At 43.0% G+C, this 17,764-nt stretch overlaps 1 protein-coding gene across 1 annotated transcript in view; it reads right to left on the minus strand.

Annotated features, from left to right (window-relative positions):
* Nucleotides 1-1,968: 1,968 nt before the first annotated feature.
* LOC142312046 (uncharacterized) overlaps nucleotides 1,969-17,764 on the minus strand; it is a 32,606-nt gene continuing 16,810 nt past the window's right edge. The window contains exons 2-7 of the mRNA XM_075350921.1: nucleotides 16,582-16,729; nucleotides 16,303-16,479; nucleotides 16,097-16,220; nucleotides 15,922-16,013; nucleotides 12,442-12,532; nucleotides 1,969-3,339 (exon numbers count right to left, since the gene is read on the minus strand). Of these exons, the coding sequence (XP_075207036.1) occupies nucleotides 2,255-3,339; nucleotides 12,442-12,532; nucleotides 15,922-16,013; nucleotides 16,097-16,220; nucleotides 16,303-16,479; nucleotides 16,582-16,659 (1,647 nt within the window). The 5' untranslated portion in view covers nucleotides 16,660-16,729 and the 3' untranslated portion in view covers nucleotides 1,969-2,254. The remainder of the gene's footprint in view (nucleotides 3,340-12,441; nucleotides 12,533-15,921; nucleotides 16,014-16,096; nucleotides 16,221-16,302; nucleotides 16,480-16,581; nucleotides 16,730-17,764) is intronic.

Genomic DNA, 17,764 nt, shown 5'->3' on the forward strand with positions numbered 1-17,764 from the left:
GGAAGTAAATGCGTGACCTGGAAGCAGTTTGCCGCAACGACAGAGCCTCGGCAAGTATGAAGCGCTTGTTTCATTCTTATTTACTTCACCTGAGTGCCTTTGAAACCGCGCGGATCCAAACTTTTACAGTCCGGGTCCGCTCATCTCTAATCAAGAGGCATCTGATTTGGACAGTTTCAAAAGCAACGATCTGATTCCTAGCTGTTCTCATCTGATTAACTTCACCCTATCAATTAGATAAAAGCTACGCAGAGGTTGGGTGTCTCAGCAAGCGTTCTGATTAAGTATAGCAGCACCTCACCATGCCATTTTCTCATCCAACATAAGTCAGTCACTGAACAACCCCTTTAAGATGCAGTTATAATATGTGTATACTGTATGTGTATATATATTTGTGTGTATATATACACAGTTAGGTCCAGAAATATTTGGACAGTGACACAATTTTCGCCAGTTGGGCTCTGCATGCCACCACATTGGATTTGAAATGAAACCTCTACAACAGAATTCAAGTGCAGATTGTAACGTCTAATTTGAAGGTTTGAACAAAAATATCTGATAGAAATTGTAGGAATTGTACACATTTCTTTACAAACACTCCACATTTTAGGAGGTCAAAAGTAATTGGACAAATAAACCAAACCCAAACAAAATATTTTTATTTTCAATATTTTGTTGCGAATCCTTTGGAGGCAATCACTGCCTTAAGTCTGGAACCCATGGACATCACCAAACGCTGGGTTTCCTCCTTCTTAATGCTTTTCCAGGCCTTTACAGCCGCAGCCTTCAGGTCTTGCTTGTTTGTGGGTTTTTCCGTCTTAAGTCTGGATTTGAGCAAGTGAAATGCATGCTCAATTGGGTTAAGATCTGGTGATTGACTTGGCCATTGCAGAATGTTCCACTTTTTTGCACTCATGAACTCCTGGGTAGCTTTGGCTGTATGCTTGGGGACATTGTCCATCTGTACTATGAAGCGCCGTCCGATCAACTTTGCGGCATTTGGCTGAATCTGGGCTGAAAGTATATCCCGGTACATTTCAGAATTCATCCGGCTACTCTTGTCTGCTGTTATGTCATCAATAAACACAAGTGACCCAGTGCCATTGAAAGCCATGCATGCCCATGCCATCACGTTGCCTCCACCATGTTTTACAGAGGATGTGGTGTGCCTTGGATCATGTGCCGTTCCCTTTCTTCTCCAAACTTTTTTCTTCCCATCATTCTGGTACAGGTTGATCTTTGTCTCATCTGTCCATAGAATACTTTTCCAGAACTGAGCTGGCTTCATGAGGTGTTTTTCAGCAAATTTAACTCTGACCTGTCTATTTTTGGAATTGATGAATGGTTTGCATCTAGATGTGAACCCTTTGTATTTACTTTCATGGAGTCTTCTCTTTACTGTTGACTTAGAGACAGATACACCTACTTCACTGAGAGTGTTCTGGACTTCAGTTGATGTTGTGAACGGGTTCTTCTTCACCAAAGAAAGTATGCGGCGATCATCCACCACTGTTGTCATCCGTGGACGCCCAGGCCTTTTTGAGTTCCCAAGCTCACCAGTCAATTCCTTTTTTCTCAGAATGTACCCGACTGTTGATTTTGCTACTCCAAGCATGTCTGCTATCTCTCTGATGGATTTTTTCTTTTTTTCAGCCTCAGGATGTTCTGCTTCACCTCAATTGAGAGTTCCTTAGACCGCATGTTGTCTGGTCACAGCAACAGCTTCCAAATGCAAAACCACACACCTGTAATCAACCCCAGACCTTTTAACTACTTCATTGATTACAGGTTAACGAGGGAGACGCCTTCAGAGTTAATTGCAGCCCTTAGAGTCCCTTGTCCAATTACTTTTGGTCCCTTGAAAAAGAGGAGGCTATGCATTACAGAGCTATGATTCCTAAACCCTTTCTCCGATTTGGATGTGAAAACTCTCATATTGCAGCTGGGAGTGTGCACTTTCAGCCCATATTATATATATAATTGTATTTCTGAACATGTTTTTGTAAACAGCTAAAATAACAAAACTTGTGTCACTGTCCAAATATTTCTGGCCCTGACTGTATATATGTGTGAAATATTACATACACGTGATTGAATTATATAGGTATATTATTTTTATGCTTTTCGCTTTCTGATTACCAAAATTTACTGAGATTTTTTCCTTATTGGTATTTTGATAGTAACAGTTGTATTTTTTACTCCATTAATTTGTCAATACAATGATGAAAAAAAAAAAAAAAAAAGATGAAGGCTACTATCCTGTGTGACTTCTCTCATGTACAACAAGATTTGATTTCTGGTTAAAACATTTTCCACATTCTGAACATGAATATGGCTTTTGCCCTGTGTGAATTCTTTGATGTGCAACAAGATTTGATTTTTTAATAAAATATTTCCCACATTCTGGGCATGAAAATGCCTTTTGTCCGTTGTGAGTTCTCTCATGTATAACTAAATCTGATTTCTGTCTAAAACATTTTGCACAGTCTGAACATGAAAATGGCTTCTCCCCTGTGTGAGTTCTCTGATGTCTAACAAGATATGATTTTACTTTAAAATATTTCCCACATTCCAAACATGAAAATGCCTTCTCCTCCGTGTGAAGTCTCTGATGTGTAATAAGATTTGATTTCTCTGTAAAATGTTTCCCACATTCTGAACATGAATATGGCTTCTCCCCTGTGTGAGTTCTCAGATGTGCAATAAGCTCTGATGTCTGATTAAAACATTTCCCACATTCTGAACATGAAAATGGCTTCTCCCCTGTATGAATTCTTTGATGCTTAGCACGATCAGCTTTCTGAGAAAAACATTTCCCACATTCTGAACAAGAAAATGGCTTTTCCCCAGTGTGAATTCTTTGATGTGTAACAAGTTTTGATTTGACACTAAAAGATTTCCCACATTCTGAACATAAAAATAGTTTCTCCCCTGTGTGAATTTTGTGATGTCTAAATAAGCCTGATTTATAGGTAAAACATTTCCCACATTCTGAACATGAAAATGGCTTCTCCCCTGTGTGGATTTTCTGATGTTTGTCAAGATAGCGTTTTGCTGTAAAACACTTGCCACAATCTGAACATATAAATCGCTTATCTGTTAAGTGAGGTATTGGATGTTCAGTGTCCATCCTATTATCTTTATTTTGCATAACTGTCAGTGAGGAATCAGTAGTTAGCAATTGTTGAAACGGACCAAATAATGGAGTTTTGCTGTTAAGGACTGGAGTTATATCTTCCATTGTGGCATGCACTTCACATGTATCTGGTGTGATGTCATCATCATCTGTTTTAATATCTGAATATAGCAGAAGTCCCTCGGAGCTCCAGTTACAGTCATCTGCAAAAATAAAATTAATTTTATCATTTTCAATAACTTTGCCTTGCAATCATAATTATAAATTATACTGTTTATCGGATTTCTATACAAATTGTAGTAAAATTTAAGTATCAAGTGATTAAATGAGTGATTGCTACAGTAGACGTCACAGTAACCAACAATAGTAACAAAGTAACCAACAATAATGTTAAAGGGAATCTGTCAGCAGGTTTTTGCTATTTAAGCTGAAGACATCATGCCACAAGGGTTAACACAGAAAATTCAAGTATGCCTGTCTTGTCAAAGTCCGATCTGTTGTTTATTTGCTATGTTTATTTAAGCAGCAGGACCCTTATCATTACTCGAACTACAAAGTCATGCGCAGGGCAATCCGTTACACCTCCTGCTGTGATTGACTGATTGACACCTCACTGTCAATGTACAATCTTTACAGAGAGCCTGGTGTGGGCTGGGCGGCTCTGCTATATGACTACAATTAAAAAGTCTAATTGTATCAGAACGGCTGCACCCATCTATGTGATACATCATTAGATTCAAGATCTCTTTGCCTACATCATGATGCTCTCAGATGAGGTACCAAAACCCTGTTGGAAAATTCTCTTTAACCACTTCACGACCATGGACGGATCTATCCGTCATGGATCGTGTGCCGTTAAGCCCTGCCCCCTGCCACGGGCAGGGAGCGGCGATCAGCGCACATATCAGCCGTTTTCAACAGCTGACATGTGTGCCTGCATGTTATGAGTGGAATCGCATTCCACCCGTAACATTAACCCCTTACATCTCGCTGCCAAAGGCTGGCAGCGAGATGTATATACGCACGGTGAAGATTTTCACTTACCGCCGCCCCCACCGGAAGTCACGTGAGTGATCACGTGACTTTCGGTGGTTGCCATGGTAGCACAGGGTCGTGTGATGATGACGCCAGCAGCTATGATGTTTCACTTTCGTTTTCACTCGGCCTGGAGGCCAGTGAAGCAGGAAGTGACCGTATCTGCTGTTTACAGCTGTATAGCTGTGATCAGCAGATAGATCAGAGCGATCGGATTGCTGATCGCTATAGCCCCCTAGGGGGACTAGTAAAATAAAAAAAAGTAAAAAAAAGTTTTAAAAAATTAAAAAAAAGAAAACAAAAAAACCCTAAAAGTTCAAATCACCCCCCTTTCAACCCATTGAAAATTAAAGAGTTAAAAAAAACCCCAAAAATACACAGATTTGGTATCGCCGCGTTCAGAAATGCCCGATCTATCAAAATATAAAATCAATTAATCTGATCAGTAAACGGCGTAGTGTCAAAAAAATTCCAAACGCCAAAATTACGTTTTTTGGTCGCCGCAAGTTTTACGCAAAATGCAATAACAGGCGATCAAAACGTAGCATCTGCGCAAAAATGACACCATTAGAAACGTCAGCTAGAGACACAAAAAATAAGCCGTGACTGAGCCATAGATTTCAAAAAATGAGAACGCTACGGGTTTCGGAAAATGGCGCAAAACGTACGCCACTTTTGTTGGACAAGCTTGTGAATTTTTTTAACCCCTTAGATACAACTAAACCTATACATGTTTGGTGTCTACAAACTCGCAATGACCTCAGGCATCATACCCACACATCAGTTTTACCATATAGTGAACACCGTGAATAAAACATCCCAAAAACTATTGTGCCATCACACTTTTTTTGCAGTTTTTCCACACTTGGATTTTATTTGCTGTTTTCTAGTACACCATGTGGTAAAATGTATGGTTTCATTTAAAAGTACAACTTGTCCCGCAAAAAACAAGCCCTCATATGACAAGATTGACGGAAAAATAAAAAAAAGTTACGGCTCTTGGAAGAAAGGGTGCAAAAAAAAACAAAACGCAAAAACGGAAAGTGCCCTGGAGCTGAAAGGGTTAAAGGGAACCTGTCAGGTGCAATATGCACCCAGAACCACGAGCAGTTCTGGGTGCATATTTCTAATCCCTGTTTAACTGTCCCAGCATCTATTAGCATACATAAAGAGATCTTTAGAAAAGTATTTCTAAAGATCCTTTATGAAATGCTAATGAGCGCAGGGACTAATTGCAAGGGCATTAGTTCCTGAGCTCATTCCGCCCTCTTAGCATGTTAACACGCCCATGGGGGAGTGCTAATATGCTATTCAATATCCACTGCCTAACGTAATCAGCGGTGACATGCAACCTATGTCCGTTGTCACCGCATCAGAACTCCAGGCAGTGCACATAATCAGAAGTCCCCGGCACTTCCAGTCATGTGCACTATGAAGCTAGGTGTACGCATCCCGACTTCAGAGACGTCTAGTGCGCATGATCAGTAGTGACGGGGAGTTCTGATTATGCATACTACCTGGCATATTGATGCGGTGACAAGGACACAGGTACACTCGTCACCGCTGATGACACTAGGCAGTGGGCATTGAACAGAATGTTAGCATGCCCCTGTGGGCGTGCTAACATGCTAAGAGGGTAACATGAGCTCTGGAACTAATGCCATTGCGACTGGTACCTGCGCTCATTAGCATATCATAAAGGATCTTTAGAAATACTTTTTCTAAAAATTTCTGAAGTGTCCTTTAAAAGCTCCAGTCCCTGGTTCTTGGGTAGGTCACCTAAATTAAAATCATTAAAATGTATATTCTATAAGAAAAGTTTGGCTACTTCTACATAAAGGGTTTTTTTTTGCCTAAAGTAGCTCAAAACAAAATATCATATGAAACAGGATTTCATTAATAACTAGTGTACAGCAAATATAGAGCTACTACTTGAGAAATTACATGTTTGCATGTCAAACAAGGATTATGTTGTCCAGTGGCGTAACTACAGTTCGATGGGCCATGATGCAAAAATTGGAGACAGAGACTGATACAAAGACACACACACCCACACAGAAACAGACTGATACACACACACACACACACACACACACAGACAAACAGACTGATACAGACACACACACACACACACCCACACCCACACCCACACACAGAGACTGTTATGTTGAATATGTATATTTTATCTGTTGACTGTATTGTGCCTTTTAGTGTATTATATGAAAGTTGCATGTAGGATATGTCACAGTCCTGCCAGCTACCACTAGATGGCACTGTACTCTCTAAGTGCTAGGAGGGAGTTCAGATAGAAAGCACAGTGGCAGGACTGCAAGGGTTAATGAAGGAAGCCTGGCCCACAGGTTAGGGGGATATGGGAGGTAGGATTTCCTGTATTAGTTCAGTAAATGTAGAGATGAAGTGAGAGGAGTAGTAGAGAGGGAAAGAGCAGTGTGGTGTGCGGTAGAACAGGCAGAAGCATTGAGCAGGAGGGAGACTGAAGTCGGTGACCACAAAAGGTTGATACAGAGTGGCGACCGAGAGATATATCAGCAGCGCCTCCGAGGACAGCAGGCAGACTGAAGTAGTGCGAGAGAAGATCAGTCCCTTATTCCGACATTGCCAGTTCTGGGATCTTTGGATGGTAAATTCAGGGTAGCCTATCGTTAAGGGAGAAGTTACTTGCCAAAAGACTCGGAGAGGAGGATCTGTATACTCTGAGCCGGTGGGACGTTGTATACTTATGCCTGTAAAGAATGTGTGCCTCACCATGGGAGAAGATTGTTGGAGTTAAGTTGACTTGTTTTACAGCAACCCAGAGTGTGTTTTTGATTCCTATGAACAAAGATTCGCAGCCTGTTTACAGAACCTGCAGCCCTCAGGTAACCACACCACACACTGACTCCACCACACACTCAAACCCCTTTTCATGTAGTGCGTCGGGCGGGTGCATGACTACCACCCCAGGCCTCAGCCAACACCCGTACCGACCCTACAATGGCACTAGACTTTACTGTTTATTTAGCTGTATTGGTTACCTCTATTAGTAAACCTCAGTCAAAATCTGCAGGTGTAGAAGTGAGCTTCAGGGGAACTACAACTATTATTACAAAAAAATGCCAGATTATAATCATATTTCCAGACTCCCCTCTGCTGTGTTTCAGGCAGCTCACTAATCTAAGAAGACTAATTTTCAGATAATCCCTGTCCTCTCCAACAATAACAACAGGAACATTTCCCTGCAACCAAAAAAGAAAATGTAAAACCTGTCCATAAATAAACGATGACCAAGGAAAATATAATTCCCAACTCCCGTTAGGACTAAAACATTCCAGGTACTTTCATCTGCAACACAACTAATGAATAGTGACAAAAGATCATTACCATGCTTGGGTGGTCAGTACTCGTAATGAGCAGTTGATGCTCGGATGTGTGTGACTCGAGTACCCGAGTATAGCGAAAGTCAATGGGGAACTTGAATATTTTTCCAAGAACTTTTTGGGAAAAATGATCAAGTTCCCCATTGACTTCCATTATGCTAGGGTACTCAAGTGGTGCACATCTAAGCATCCACCTGCTCGTTACGCGTACTGAGCACTCAAGCATGGTGGTGCTTGCTCATCACTACTAATGAAGTGTACCTAATTATATTTATCAAAAGTCCAAATGAGGGTCTATATGTAGGAGACACAGGACAAAATAAAGGATGAACAGAATAAATATTAGAATAAAGGGTGGATTCTCATAGCCACATAATAATGGACAAAGGACACATCTAACTGTGGCTGAACATTTTTGTACCCCAATTACATAATGTACAATAAAATGTGCTTATCAAAAGGAACCTTAAAAACTCAAGAGTTTGGTAGTACAAACTTATGACAATCTATGACACATTCAGAGCAGAAATGAACGTGTCACATGCATTTATATCTTTCTAAATCAATCAAGGAATGTGCACCTCAAACTTGATCGGAGCATCACAACCATGGACCAGATCTCAAAACGGTGGACAATAAAACTTTAACCCTCCTTATCTATGAACTGCTACAATATTTACTGACAGGACTATTTTTCCACTTCCCTTATTGCTGCGTCACATCACTGGTGTCATCACGCACTATTCTATGTCCTGTTGTGTGTAAATATGTGACTTCAGATTCTGAGTTATACTCTGCCTGATGTAGAGACCTGTGTAGTCCACAGTGCTGCTTTTTCTTACAATATTATCAGCTAGCGACTAAAAGGTATCAACCACTGAGGACTCTCAATTTTGATATTTTTCTATCTTCTGTTTTTGTTGAATTTGGAAAATTTTAAACAAAGCCTTTTCCTCCACTACGAAAAAAAACCCCTGAATTGTTGTCGGAGATCTGCTTGTTATCAGAAGGCTTGGGAGATGTGAAGACATCAATTTAAGGGGGCTCATTACACAGTGATTACCGTATTTTTCGGACCATAAGACGCACTTTTTTTCCCCCAAATGTTGGGGGAAAGTGGGGGGTGCATCTTATGGTCTGAATGTGGCTGCGGGGAATGTGGGTGCTGTGGTGGAGCGGGTCATCGGGGGCACGAGCAGGCTGTAGCAGCCTGCCATGACCACGTGGACCCGCTCATTTAATATGCACGCCCATCCCCCGCCCATCATCCCTCAGCGCTGAAGACGGCGCTGACAGGTGGGCGGGATGATGGGCGGGGGATAAACAGCCAGCTCGCATAATCACCCCTGGCAACTACGGCCTGGAGTGATCATGTGCGGCTGTATTCACTGCACCCCGTGCATCATCATCAGCGCGGGGAGTAGTGAATCAGTGTACAGTACTCACCATTCCCCTGCAGCATCGCTCGTCCTCCCGTCTGTGTCAGCGGCAGCGCCGCTGATTGGAGCCGTCCTCATTACCCTGCTGGATCGCGATCATCTCCTGTGTTTGTGCCGGCGGCTGAGTGGAGACTAGCGGCGCGCACAGCGATGACGTCATCGCTGTGCGCACGTGTCCACACGCAGCCGCCGGGACACTGGCACAGACACAGGAGATGATCGCGATCCAGCAGGGTAATGAGGACGGCTCCAATCAGCGGCGCTGCCGCTGACACAGACGGGAGGACGAGCGATGCTGCAGGGAGTGAGGTAAAGTGAGGTGAGTATGAACGTTTATTTTTTTTATGTGCCACAGGATGCGGCCATACACCAGGATGGGGGCATATTATGAGCCGGATGGGGGCATATTATGAGCCAGATGGGGGCATATTATGAGCCAGATGGGGGCATATTATGAGCCGGATGAGGGGATATTATGAGCCGGATGGGGGCATATTATGAGCCGGATGGGGGCATATTATGAGCCGGATGGGGGCATATTATGAGCCGGATGGGGGCATATTATGAGCCGGATGGGGGCATATTATGAGCCGGATGGGGGCATATTATGAGCCGGATGGGGGCATATTATGAACCAGATGGGGCCATATGCCATGATGGGTTATATAGCAGGATGTGGCCACATGCCAGTATATAGCAGGATGCGGCCATATGGCAGGATTACGGTATATAGCAGGATGAGGGACATATACTGTATATACCAGGCAGCGGCACCTTAGTAGAGAATTTGGGGACATTACCCCCATAACAGTGTCAGCAGCAGATCCTCGCCCCATGACAGTGTGTCATGACCACATTTTTTGCTTAAAATTTTATTTTCCTATTTTCCTCCTCTAAAACCAGGGTGCGTCTTATAGTCCGAAAAATACGGTATGCCAACCACATCTGATCGTAGCTGGAATCCTAAGCACGTTTGCTGATATTTATTATTCTCCTACACTTTTGCATTACAGACAATGATGTGAAACCTTGTCGACTTGTCTTGTTTGCTTTTTTTAGACATCTGAACATCAGGGTGTGCGACTCCCTGCCAGAATCTCCCCAACCTTTGAGTTCCTTTATAGTTCGATGATACACCACGGTTCCACAGCAGTATGGAATTTTTAGCAGATTTAGTCAGCTTATATGATTTGTACAGTTATTTGGGTGATAGTGGTCCAGTTCTCCAAAATAGCGCACTTTCTTCTTTTAGCTGGTTTTATCCTACAACTACACATATTGAGGGAATATTGTGCTGTTGCTTGCAACACTGTAATAATAGGCTTTACATCCCGCCTGGGAGTACCATATTGCAAAAATCCAAACTTGTGGGAATTTAAAGTAGATCAGATAGCAAGTCACATGCCATTTTGTCCTATTAGGTTTAAACCCCCTCACAACCTTGAGATTTTGCGTTTTCATTTTTTTCTCACCTTCTTCCAAAAGCTATAGCTTTTTTATGTTTCCATCAATATAGGCATATGAGGGCTTGTTTTTTTGCGGGACGAGTTGTACTTTTGAATTACACCATTCAATCTACCAAATAGTGTACTTGAAAAAAGGAAAAAAAATCCAAGTGTGGTGAAATTGCACAAAAAAATTGTAACTCCATAATTGTTTTGTTTTTTTTATTTGCAATAGCCACTATATGTTACTGACCTGGCAATTTTATTCTCCAGGTCAGTCCAAGTACTTAGATACTAAACATGTATATTTTTTTTTATTTAAATAGTAAAAATGAATGCAGAAGTTTGGAAATAAATGTTTCTATTTTGATGCCGTTTTGCAAGAACCGGAAAGTTTTTAGTTTTCGGGATCTGAGGATAATGTGATAGTGATGGCTTATGTTTTGCGTCCTGAGCTGAAGTTTTTTGGGTATATGTGATATTTTGATCGCCTCTTATTGCATTTTATTGTAATGTTGCGAAGGCCAAAAAAAGCAATGATGGAGTTTTTATTTTTTTTTTCGTTACGCTGTTTACCGATCAGAATAATTTATTTTATATTTTAATAGATCGGACATTTCTGAATGCAGAGATATCAAATATGTGTGTTTTTAATTGTTTTATTTTCAATGGGGAAAATGGGGGGTGATTTAAACTTATGGGGGGGGTGTTAATTTTTTTTTTAAAACTTTATTATTTTATTTACTAGTCTACGTATGGGACTTGAATCTTGGGCTATACATAGCAGTGCATCAGTATCACTCTATACAGGAGAAATCATGATTTCCTATGAATGTGGCTTGCAGCCGGCATTCACAGGAAGATCATTTCGATGACAGCATGGGAGCAGGGAATGGAGCTTGCCGACACGTTTTTAATCCTGCTGTCAGAGAATGACAGTGGGATTTAACTGGTTAACAGCCGCAGGCGGATTTCCGATCCACCCGCGGCTGTTAGAGGCACATGTCGACTGATCAGATCAGCTGTAACGTGAAGGGAAAGGGGTGGGCTCAGTGTGTGAGCTCGCATGAAGGCAAGAGACACGACCTATGATGTACCAGTATGTCATAGGTTGTGAAGGGGTTAAACCAAGTTGACGGGAACGGCGTTTTTACATGTAAGGTCACGTTTCCTTTATGCTCACTTGACACAAGTCGCACCAGCTTTAAGTACATTCTTCCTATGAAAGGATTAATTTTGTCTATTGTCTTTGACACAAGTGTACAACTGGCATAAAGGTTTTGAAAATAATTTATAATCTGACCTGCATTTATTTCTACGTATTAAATTTTGAGCATTGCCATAAAAAAAATTCAACACATTTGTAGAAGCCAGTGACTAAAGGCCACTTTACACGCTGCGATATCGGTACCGATATCGCTAGCTTGGGTACCCGCCCCCATTTGTTGTACGACACGGGCAAAATCGCTGCCTGTGCCGCACAACATCGTCCAGACCCGTCACACTACTTACCTGCCCGGCGACGTCGCTGTGACCGGCAAACCGCCTCCTTTCTAAGGGGGCAGTTCGTTCAACGTCACAGCGAAGTCACAGCTGCGTCACCAAACCGCCGCCCAATAGAAGCGGAGGGGCGGAGATGAGCGGGACGTAACATCCCGCCCACCTCCTTCCTTCCGCATAGCGGCCGGGAGGCAGGTAAGGAGAGGCTTCTCGGTCCCACTGTGTCACACGGAGCGATGTGTGCTGCCGCAGGAACGAGGAACAACCTCGTTACTGCTGCAGTAACGATTTTTGAGAATGGACCCCCATGTCACCGATGAGCGATTTTGCACATTTTTGCAACAATGCAAAATCGCTCATAGGTGTCACACGCAACGACATCGCTAATGCGGCCGGATGTGCGTCACCAATTCCGTGACCCCAACGAGTTCGCATTAGCGATGTCGTAGCGTGTAAAGCCCCCTTAAGTAAAATATATGAGTTCTCTGTATTTAGCAGTTATCACTCACCTGGGTAGTCATATGTAGGACTCTCCTCTTTACACCGCTCATCACCCATCACATATGTCTCTATAGTATTAATATGGGTCAGATCTTCACCCTAAAACAAATGGATAGATGGAGAAGTCGTGTGAAATGATTTAGAAGAACAAAAAAGATTAAGATGATGACAAAACTGGTAGCAGTAGATATCACAGAGCTGTAGGTCTCCTGTATAATCCAACCTGTTGGCTCCTAACAGATCCGGAATGGTGGCCAGCCTGCGCTTTGCAGTCTGTGCACGGACTGTGATACATAGACGTCTGAATCCTGCCTCAGGACTCATGCACATGACCAATTACAAGTGCCATCTGTGGTTTTCATGTACAGCACTGGTACCTATGTTATTCTATTGGACTGTGCACATGTTCAATTTTTTTCCTCGGACTGAGTGGTCACCGGAAAAAAAATAAGAGGCATGTCCGATTTTGATGTGAGTGTTGGATCTAAATCGACAAAGCAAGTCTATAGGGTGCTTTACACGCTGCGATAGCACCCGCCCCCGTCGTTCCAGCGATATGTGGTGATCGCTGTCGTAGCGAACATTATCGCTACGGCACCGTCACACGCACATACCTTGTCAGCGTCGTCGCTGTGACCGCCGAACAATCTCTCTCTCAAGGGGGAGGTGTGTTCGGCGTCATAGCGACGTCACTAAGCGGCCGCCCAATAGAAGCGGAGGGGCGGAGATGAGCGGTACGTAACATACCGCCCACCTCCTTCCTTCCGCATTGCCGGTGGACGCAGGTAAGGAGATGTTCGTCGTTCCTGCGGTGTCACACATAGCAATGTGTGCTGCCGCAGGAACGATGAACAACATCGTTACAGTGGCAGCAGCAATATTAAGGAAATGAACAACGTGTCAACGATCACCGTTTTTGAACGATTTTGTGATCGTCGCTCATTGGTGTCACACGCTGCAATGTCGCTACCGGTATCGGATGTGCGTCACTAACGATGTGACCCCGACGATATATTGGTAGCGATGTCGCAGCGTGTAAAGCACCCTTAAGTGTCCAAGAAAAAAATTGGACTGCCATTGGATGTTATCAGAGTGTGGTCTAATTTTCACAAACTGACAGAATGGAGACAAAATGGAGAAGATAGAACTTTTTTTTTTTTCTTATTATTCTCCAAGGCTGAGAAAAACTGATGACACTCTGATCAGTTTTATCAGAACAATCAGACATTTTTTTCTCAGATGTAGAGAAAACAGTCGTGTGACCCTACACTCAGACAGATACTACACTATATCTCACCCTTGCATCTGCCACTTCTGTAGTTGCGGAGTTGTGAATAGAGGGGTGATGTCACCTCAATAGCGTGCGTCACTGCTCCAGTCAGCCAATCACTGAGATTAGCATGGTGTGCCATCAATCTCCAAATGAGGTCAGTAACTGGCTGACCAAAGTGGTGACATATTGATGTGACTGACCTAGTCACAACATCGGGACCATAGTGGTAGAGAAGCTGGCAATTGACTCTGGGGAGTATGCGGGGAGTACCTGTTGAGTTTTACTTATGTACTTTTTACACTATTGGAACTGCTTTACTGACAGTAAACATACCCTTTAATATAATGGGGCTGAGGGCTACAGTTAGGTCCAGAAATATTTGGACAGTGACACAAGTTTTGTTATTTTAGCTGTTTACAAAAACATGTTCAGAAATACAATTATATATATAATATGGGCTGAAAGTGCACACTCCCAGCTGCAATATGAGAGTTTTCACATCCAAATCGGAGAAAGGGTTTAGGAATCATAGCTCTGTAATGCATAGCCTCCTCTTTTTCAAGGGACCAAAAGTAATTGGACAAGGGACTCTAAGGGCTGCAATTAACTCTGAAGGCGTCTCCCTCGTTAACCTGTAATCAATGAAGTAGTTAAAAGGTCTGGGGTTGATAACAGGTGTGTGGTTTTGCATTTGGAAGCTGTTGCTGTGACCAGACAACATGCGGTCTAAGGAACTCTCAATTGAGGTGAAGCAGAACATCCTGAGGCTGAAAAAATCCATCAGAGAGATAGCAGACATGCTTGGAGTAGCAAAATCAACAGTCGGGTACATTCTGAGAAAAAAGGAATTGACTGGTGAGCTTGGGAACTCAAAAAGGCCTGGGCGTCCACGGATGACAACAGTGGTGGATGATCGCCGCATACTTTCTTTGGTGAAGAAGAACCCGTTCACAACATCAACTGAAGTCCAGAACACTCTCAGTGAAGTAGGTGTATCTGTCTCTAAGTCAACAGTAAAGAGAAGACTCCATGAAAGTAAATACAAAGGGTTCACATCTAGATGCAAACCATTCATCAATTCCAAAAATAGACAGGCCAGAGTTAAATTTGCTGAAAAACACCTCATGAAGCCAGCTCAGTTCTGGAAAAGTATTCCATGGACAGATGAGACAAAGATCAACCTGTACCAGAATGATGGGAAGAAAAAAGTTTGGAGAAGAAAGGGAACGGCACATGATCCAAGGCACACCACATCCTCTGTAAAACATGGTGCAGGCAACGTGATGGCATGGGCATGTATGGCTTTCAATGGCACTGGGTCACTTGTGTTTATTGATGACATAACAGCAGACAAGAGTAGCCAGATGAATTCTGAAGTGTACCGGGATATACTTTCAGCCCAGATTCAGCCAAATGCCGCAAAGTTGATCGGACGGCGCTTCATAGTACAGATGGACAATGACCCCAAGCATACAGCCAAAGCTACCCAGGAGTTCATGAGTGCAAAAAAGTGGAACATTCTGCAATGGCCAAGTCAATCACCAGATCTTAACCCAATTGAGCATGCATTTCACTTGCTCAAATCCAGACTTAAGACGGAAAGACCCACAAACAAGCAAGACCTGAAGGCTGCGGCTGTAAAGGCCTGGCAAAGCATTAAGAAGGAGGAAACCCAGCGTTTGGTGATGTCCATGGGTTCCAGACTTAAGGCAGTGATTGCCTCCAAAGGATTCGCAACAAAATATTGAAAATAAAAATATTTTGTTTGGGTTTGGTTTATTTGTCCAATTACTTTTGACCTCCTAAAATGTGGAGTGTTTGTAAAGAAATGTGTACAATTCCTACAATTTCTATCAGATATTTTTGTTCAAACCTTCAAATTAAATGTTACAATCTGCACTTGAATTCTGTTGTAGAGGTTTCATTTCAAATCCAATGTGGTGGCATGCAGAGCCCAACTCGCGAAAATTGTGTCACTGTCCAAATATTTCTGGAACTGTATTCAGTATGGTTCAGTGGTCCCATGTGTTGCATGTCATAGTGTAAGGGGGGGAGGGAGCCATAAATCTCTCAGATCTAGCACTAAATTTGTAATTCTCATACTATGTGCCCACACTGTTAAAAGACACAAAAAGGACATAAACATTTCTCTCTCAGAAGTGATGGTGGGGAGGGGAGGATCTGTGCTGCATCATGACACTTTTTCTCAACCTACCTGATGATCCTGAGGAACATTGGGATATTCTTGTTTACAGTCCTGTGGACAAAGAGGACATCTGTCTGGTGTTACCTTCTCACTGTATAGAACTGGAGGAAACACATACAGGGATTGAATTCAGTCTTAACATACAGATAATTATAGTCCATGTGTATTTAATCCTGTCTGTTACCTGGTGATGTGAGGGGCTTGGGAACCTCCACCATGATGTCCTTGTACAGATCTTTGTGTCCTTCTAAATACTCCCACTCCTCCATTTTGAAATAGATGGCAACATCCCGACACCTTATAGGAACCTGACACATACAATGATACTGTCATCCTTCGTTCCGTTAATAGCGTTACTGTATAATGTCTCAGCATTCCCAGCAGTGTCACCTCTCCAGTCAGCAGCTCAATCATCTTGTAGGTGAGTTCTAGGATCTTCTGGTCATTGATGTCCTCATGTTTCAGGGGATGAGGTGAAGGCCCTGTGATTGGGCTCAGGGGTCTTCCCCATCTCTCAGACACAGGGTCCTGACAGCGCTCACTAGAGGTCTTCACTACTGTGTAATTCTAGTTATGGAGAGACACATTAATAAATCTCACTACAGTTCTGTCCATCTGTTATTCCCATAGATAAGAATGATGTAATGTGACGTCATCAGAATCTCTCACCTCTCCAGTAAGCCGGAAGAGAATCTCTAGGGTGAGGTGTAATAACCTCTCTGCCATCTTGTCCCTGTCCCTATTCATCCTGGATGGGATCAATCAGAAAAACTCTCTTATCAGATCATCTCAGTGGAGATGTATATATTGTAGGGACCTGAATGAGAGCAAGAACAGCCGATGTAACACCATAAATAATCTCATGTAATAATGCAATTTATGGAGATAAGAGGAAACAAGGGAGATATACGGTAACATAGAGATGTTGTATTCTCTCTTCTTGTAAGGACTAAAGCGGGATTTACACGCTGCGACATCGCTAGCGATGTCGCGAGCGATAGCACCCGCCCTTGTCGGTGGCGCGGCGTCACGGGGTAATTGCTGCAGTAGCGAACAATATCACTACGGCAGCGTCACACGTAATTACCTGTTCACCGACGTCGCTGTGGACGCCGAACAATCTCTCCTTTAGGGGGGAGGTTCATTTGGCGTCACAGCGGCATCACTATGCGGCTGCCCAATAGAAGCGGAGGGGCGGAGATGAGCGGCCAGAACATAACGCCCACCTCCTTCATTCCTTATTGCCGGCGGCCGCAGGTACAATGTTGTTCCTCGTTCCTGAGGTGTCACACATAGCGATGTGTGCTGCCGCTGGAACGACAAACAACCTGTGTTCCAAACGAGGAACGATTTCTTAAAAATGGACGACATGTACACGACGAACGATTTGACACCTTTTTGCGATCATTACTGATCGCAAAAAGGTGTCATACACAACGACATCGCTAACGAGGCTGGATGTGCGTCACCAACACCGTGACCCCGACGATATCTCGTTAGCGATATCGTTGTGTGTAAATGGGCCTTTACCCTGTGTAGGCCACTAATTGGCTGTAGCGATAACATGTTCATTCGGATAGACAGGAAAAACAGATACCAATGGGAGTGGCGGGGTCGGTATCCTGAGTATTACTAGGTTTATTAGTTTACAGCATTTTGCAATGTTTTCTCTCTATGTCTACTGATAAAACCGATTTATTTTAGACCACACACAGTTAAAAACAGTTTCTTGCTCACAGTTGGCAGGTGAATATGCTGCTCATAGATTCATCTTCTGTAAAGCTCATTCATGTGTCCGTTACCTACACTGAATTTGGCATCACTAATGTTGCAGGACCTAGAGATGAGCAGA

This window comes from Anomaloglossus baeobatrachus, chromosome 5 (assembly GCF_048569485.1).
Source record: "Anomaloglossus baeobatrachus isolate aAnoBae1 chromosome 5, aAnoBae1.hap1, whole genome shotgun sequence".
In the NCBI taxonomy this organism is placed as follows: Eukaryota; Metazoa; Chordata; class Amphibia; order Anura; family Aromobatidae; genus Anomaloglossus; species Anomaloglossus baeobatrachus.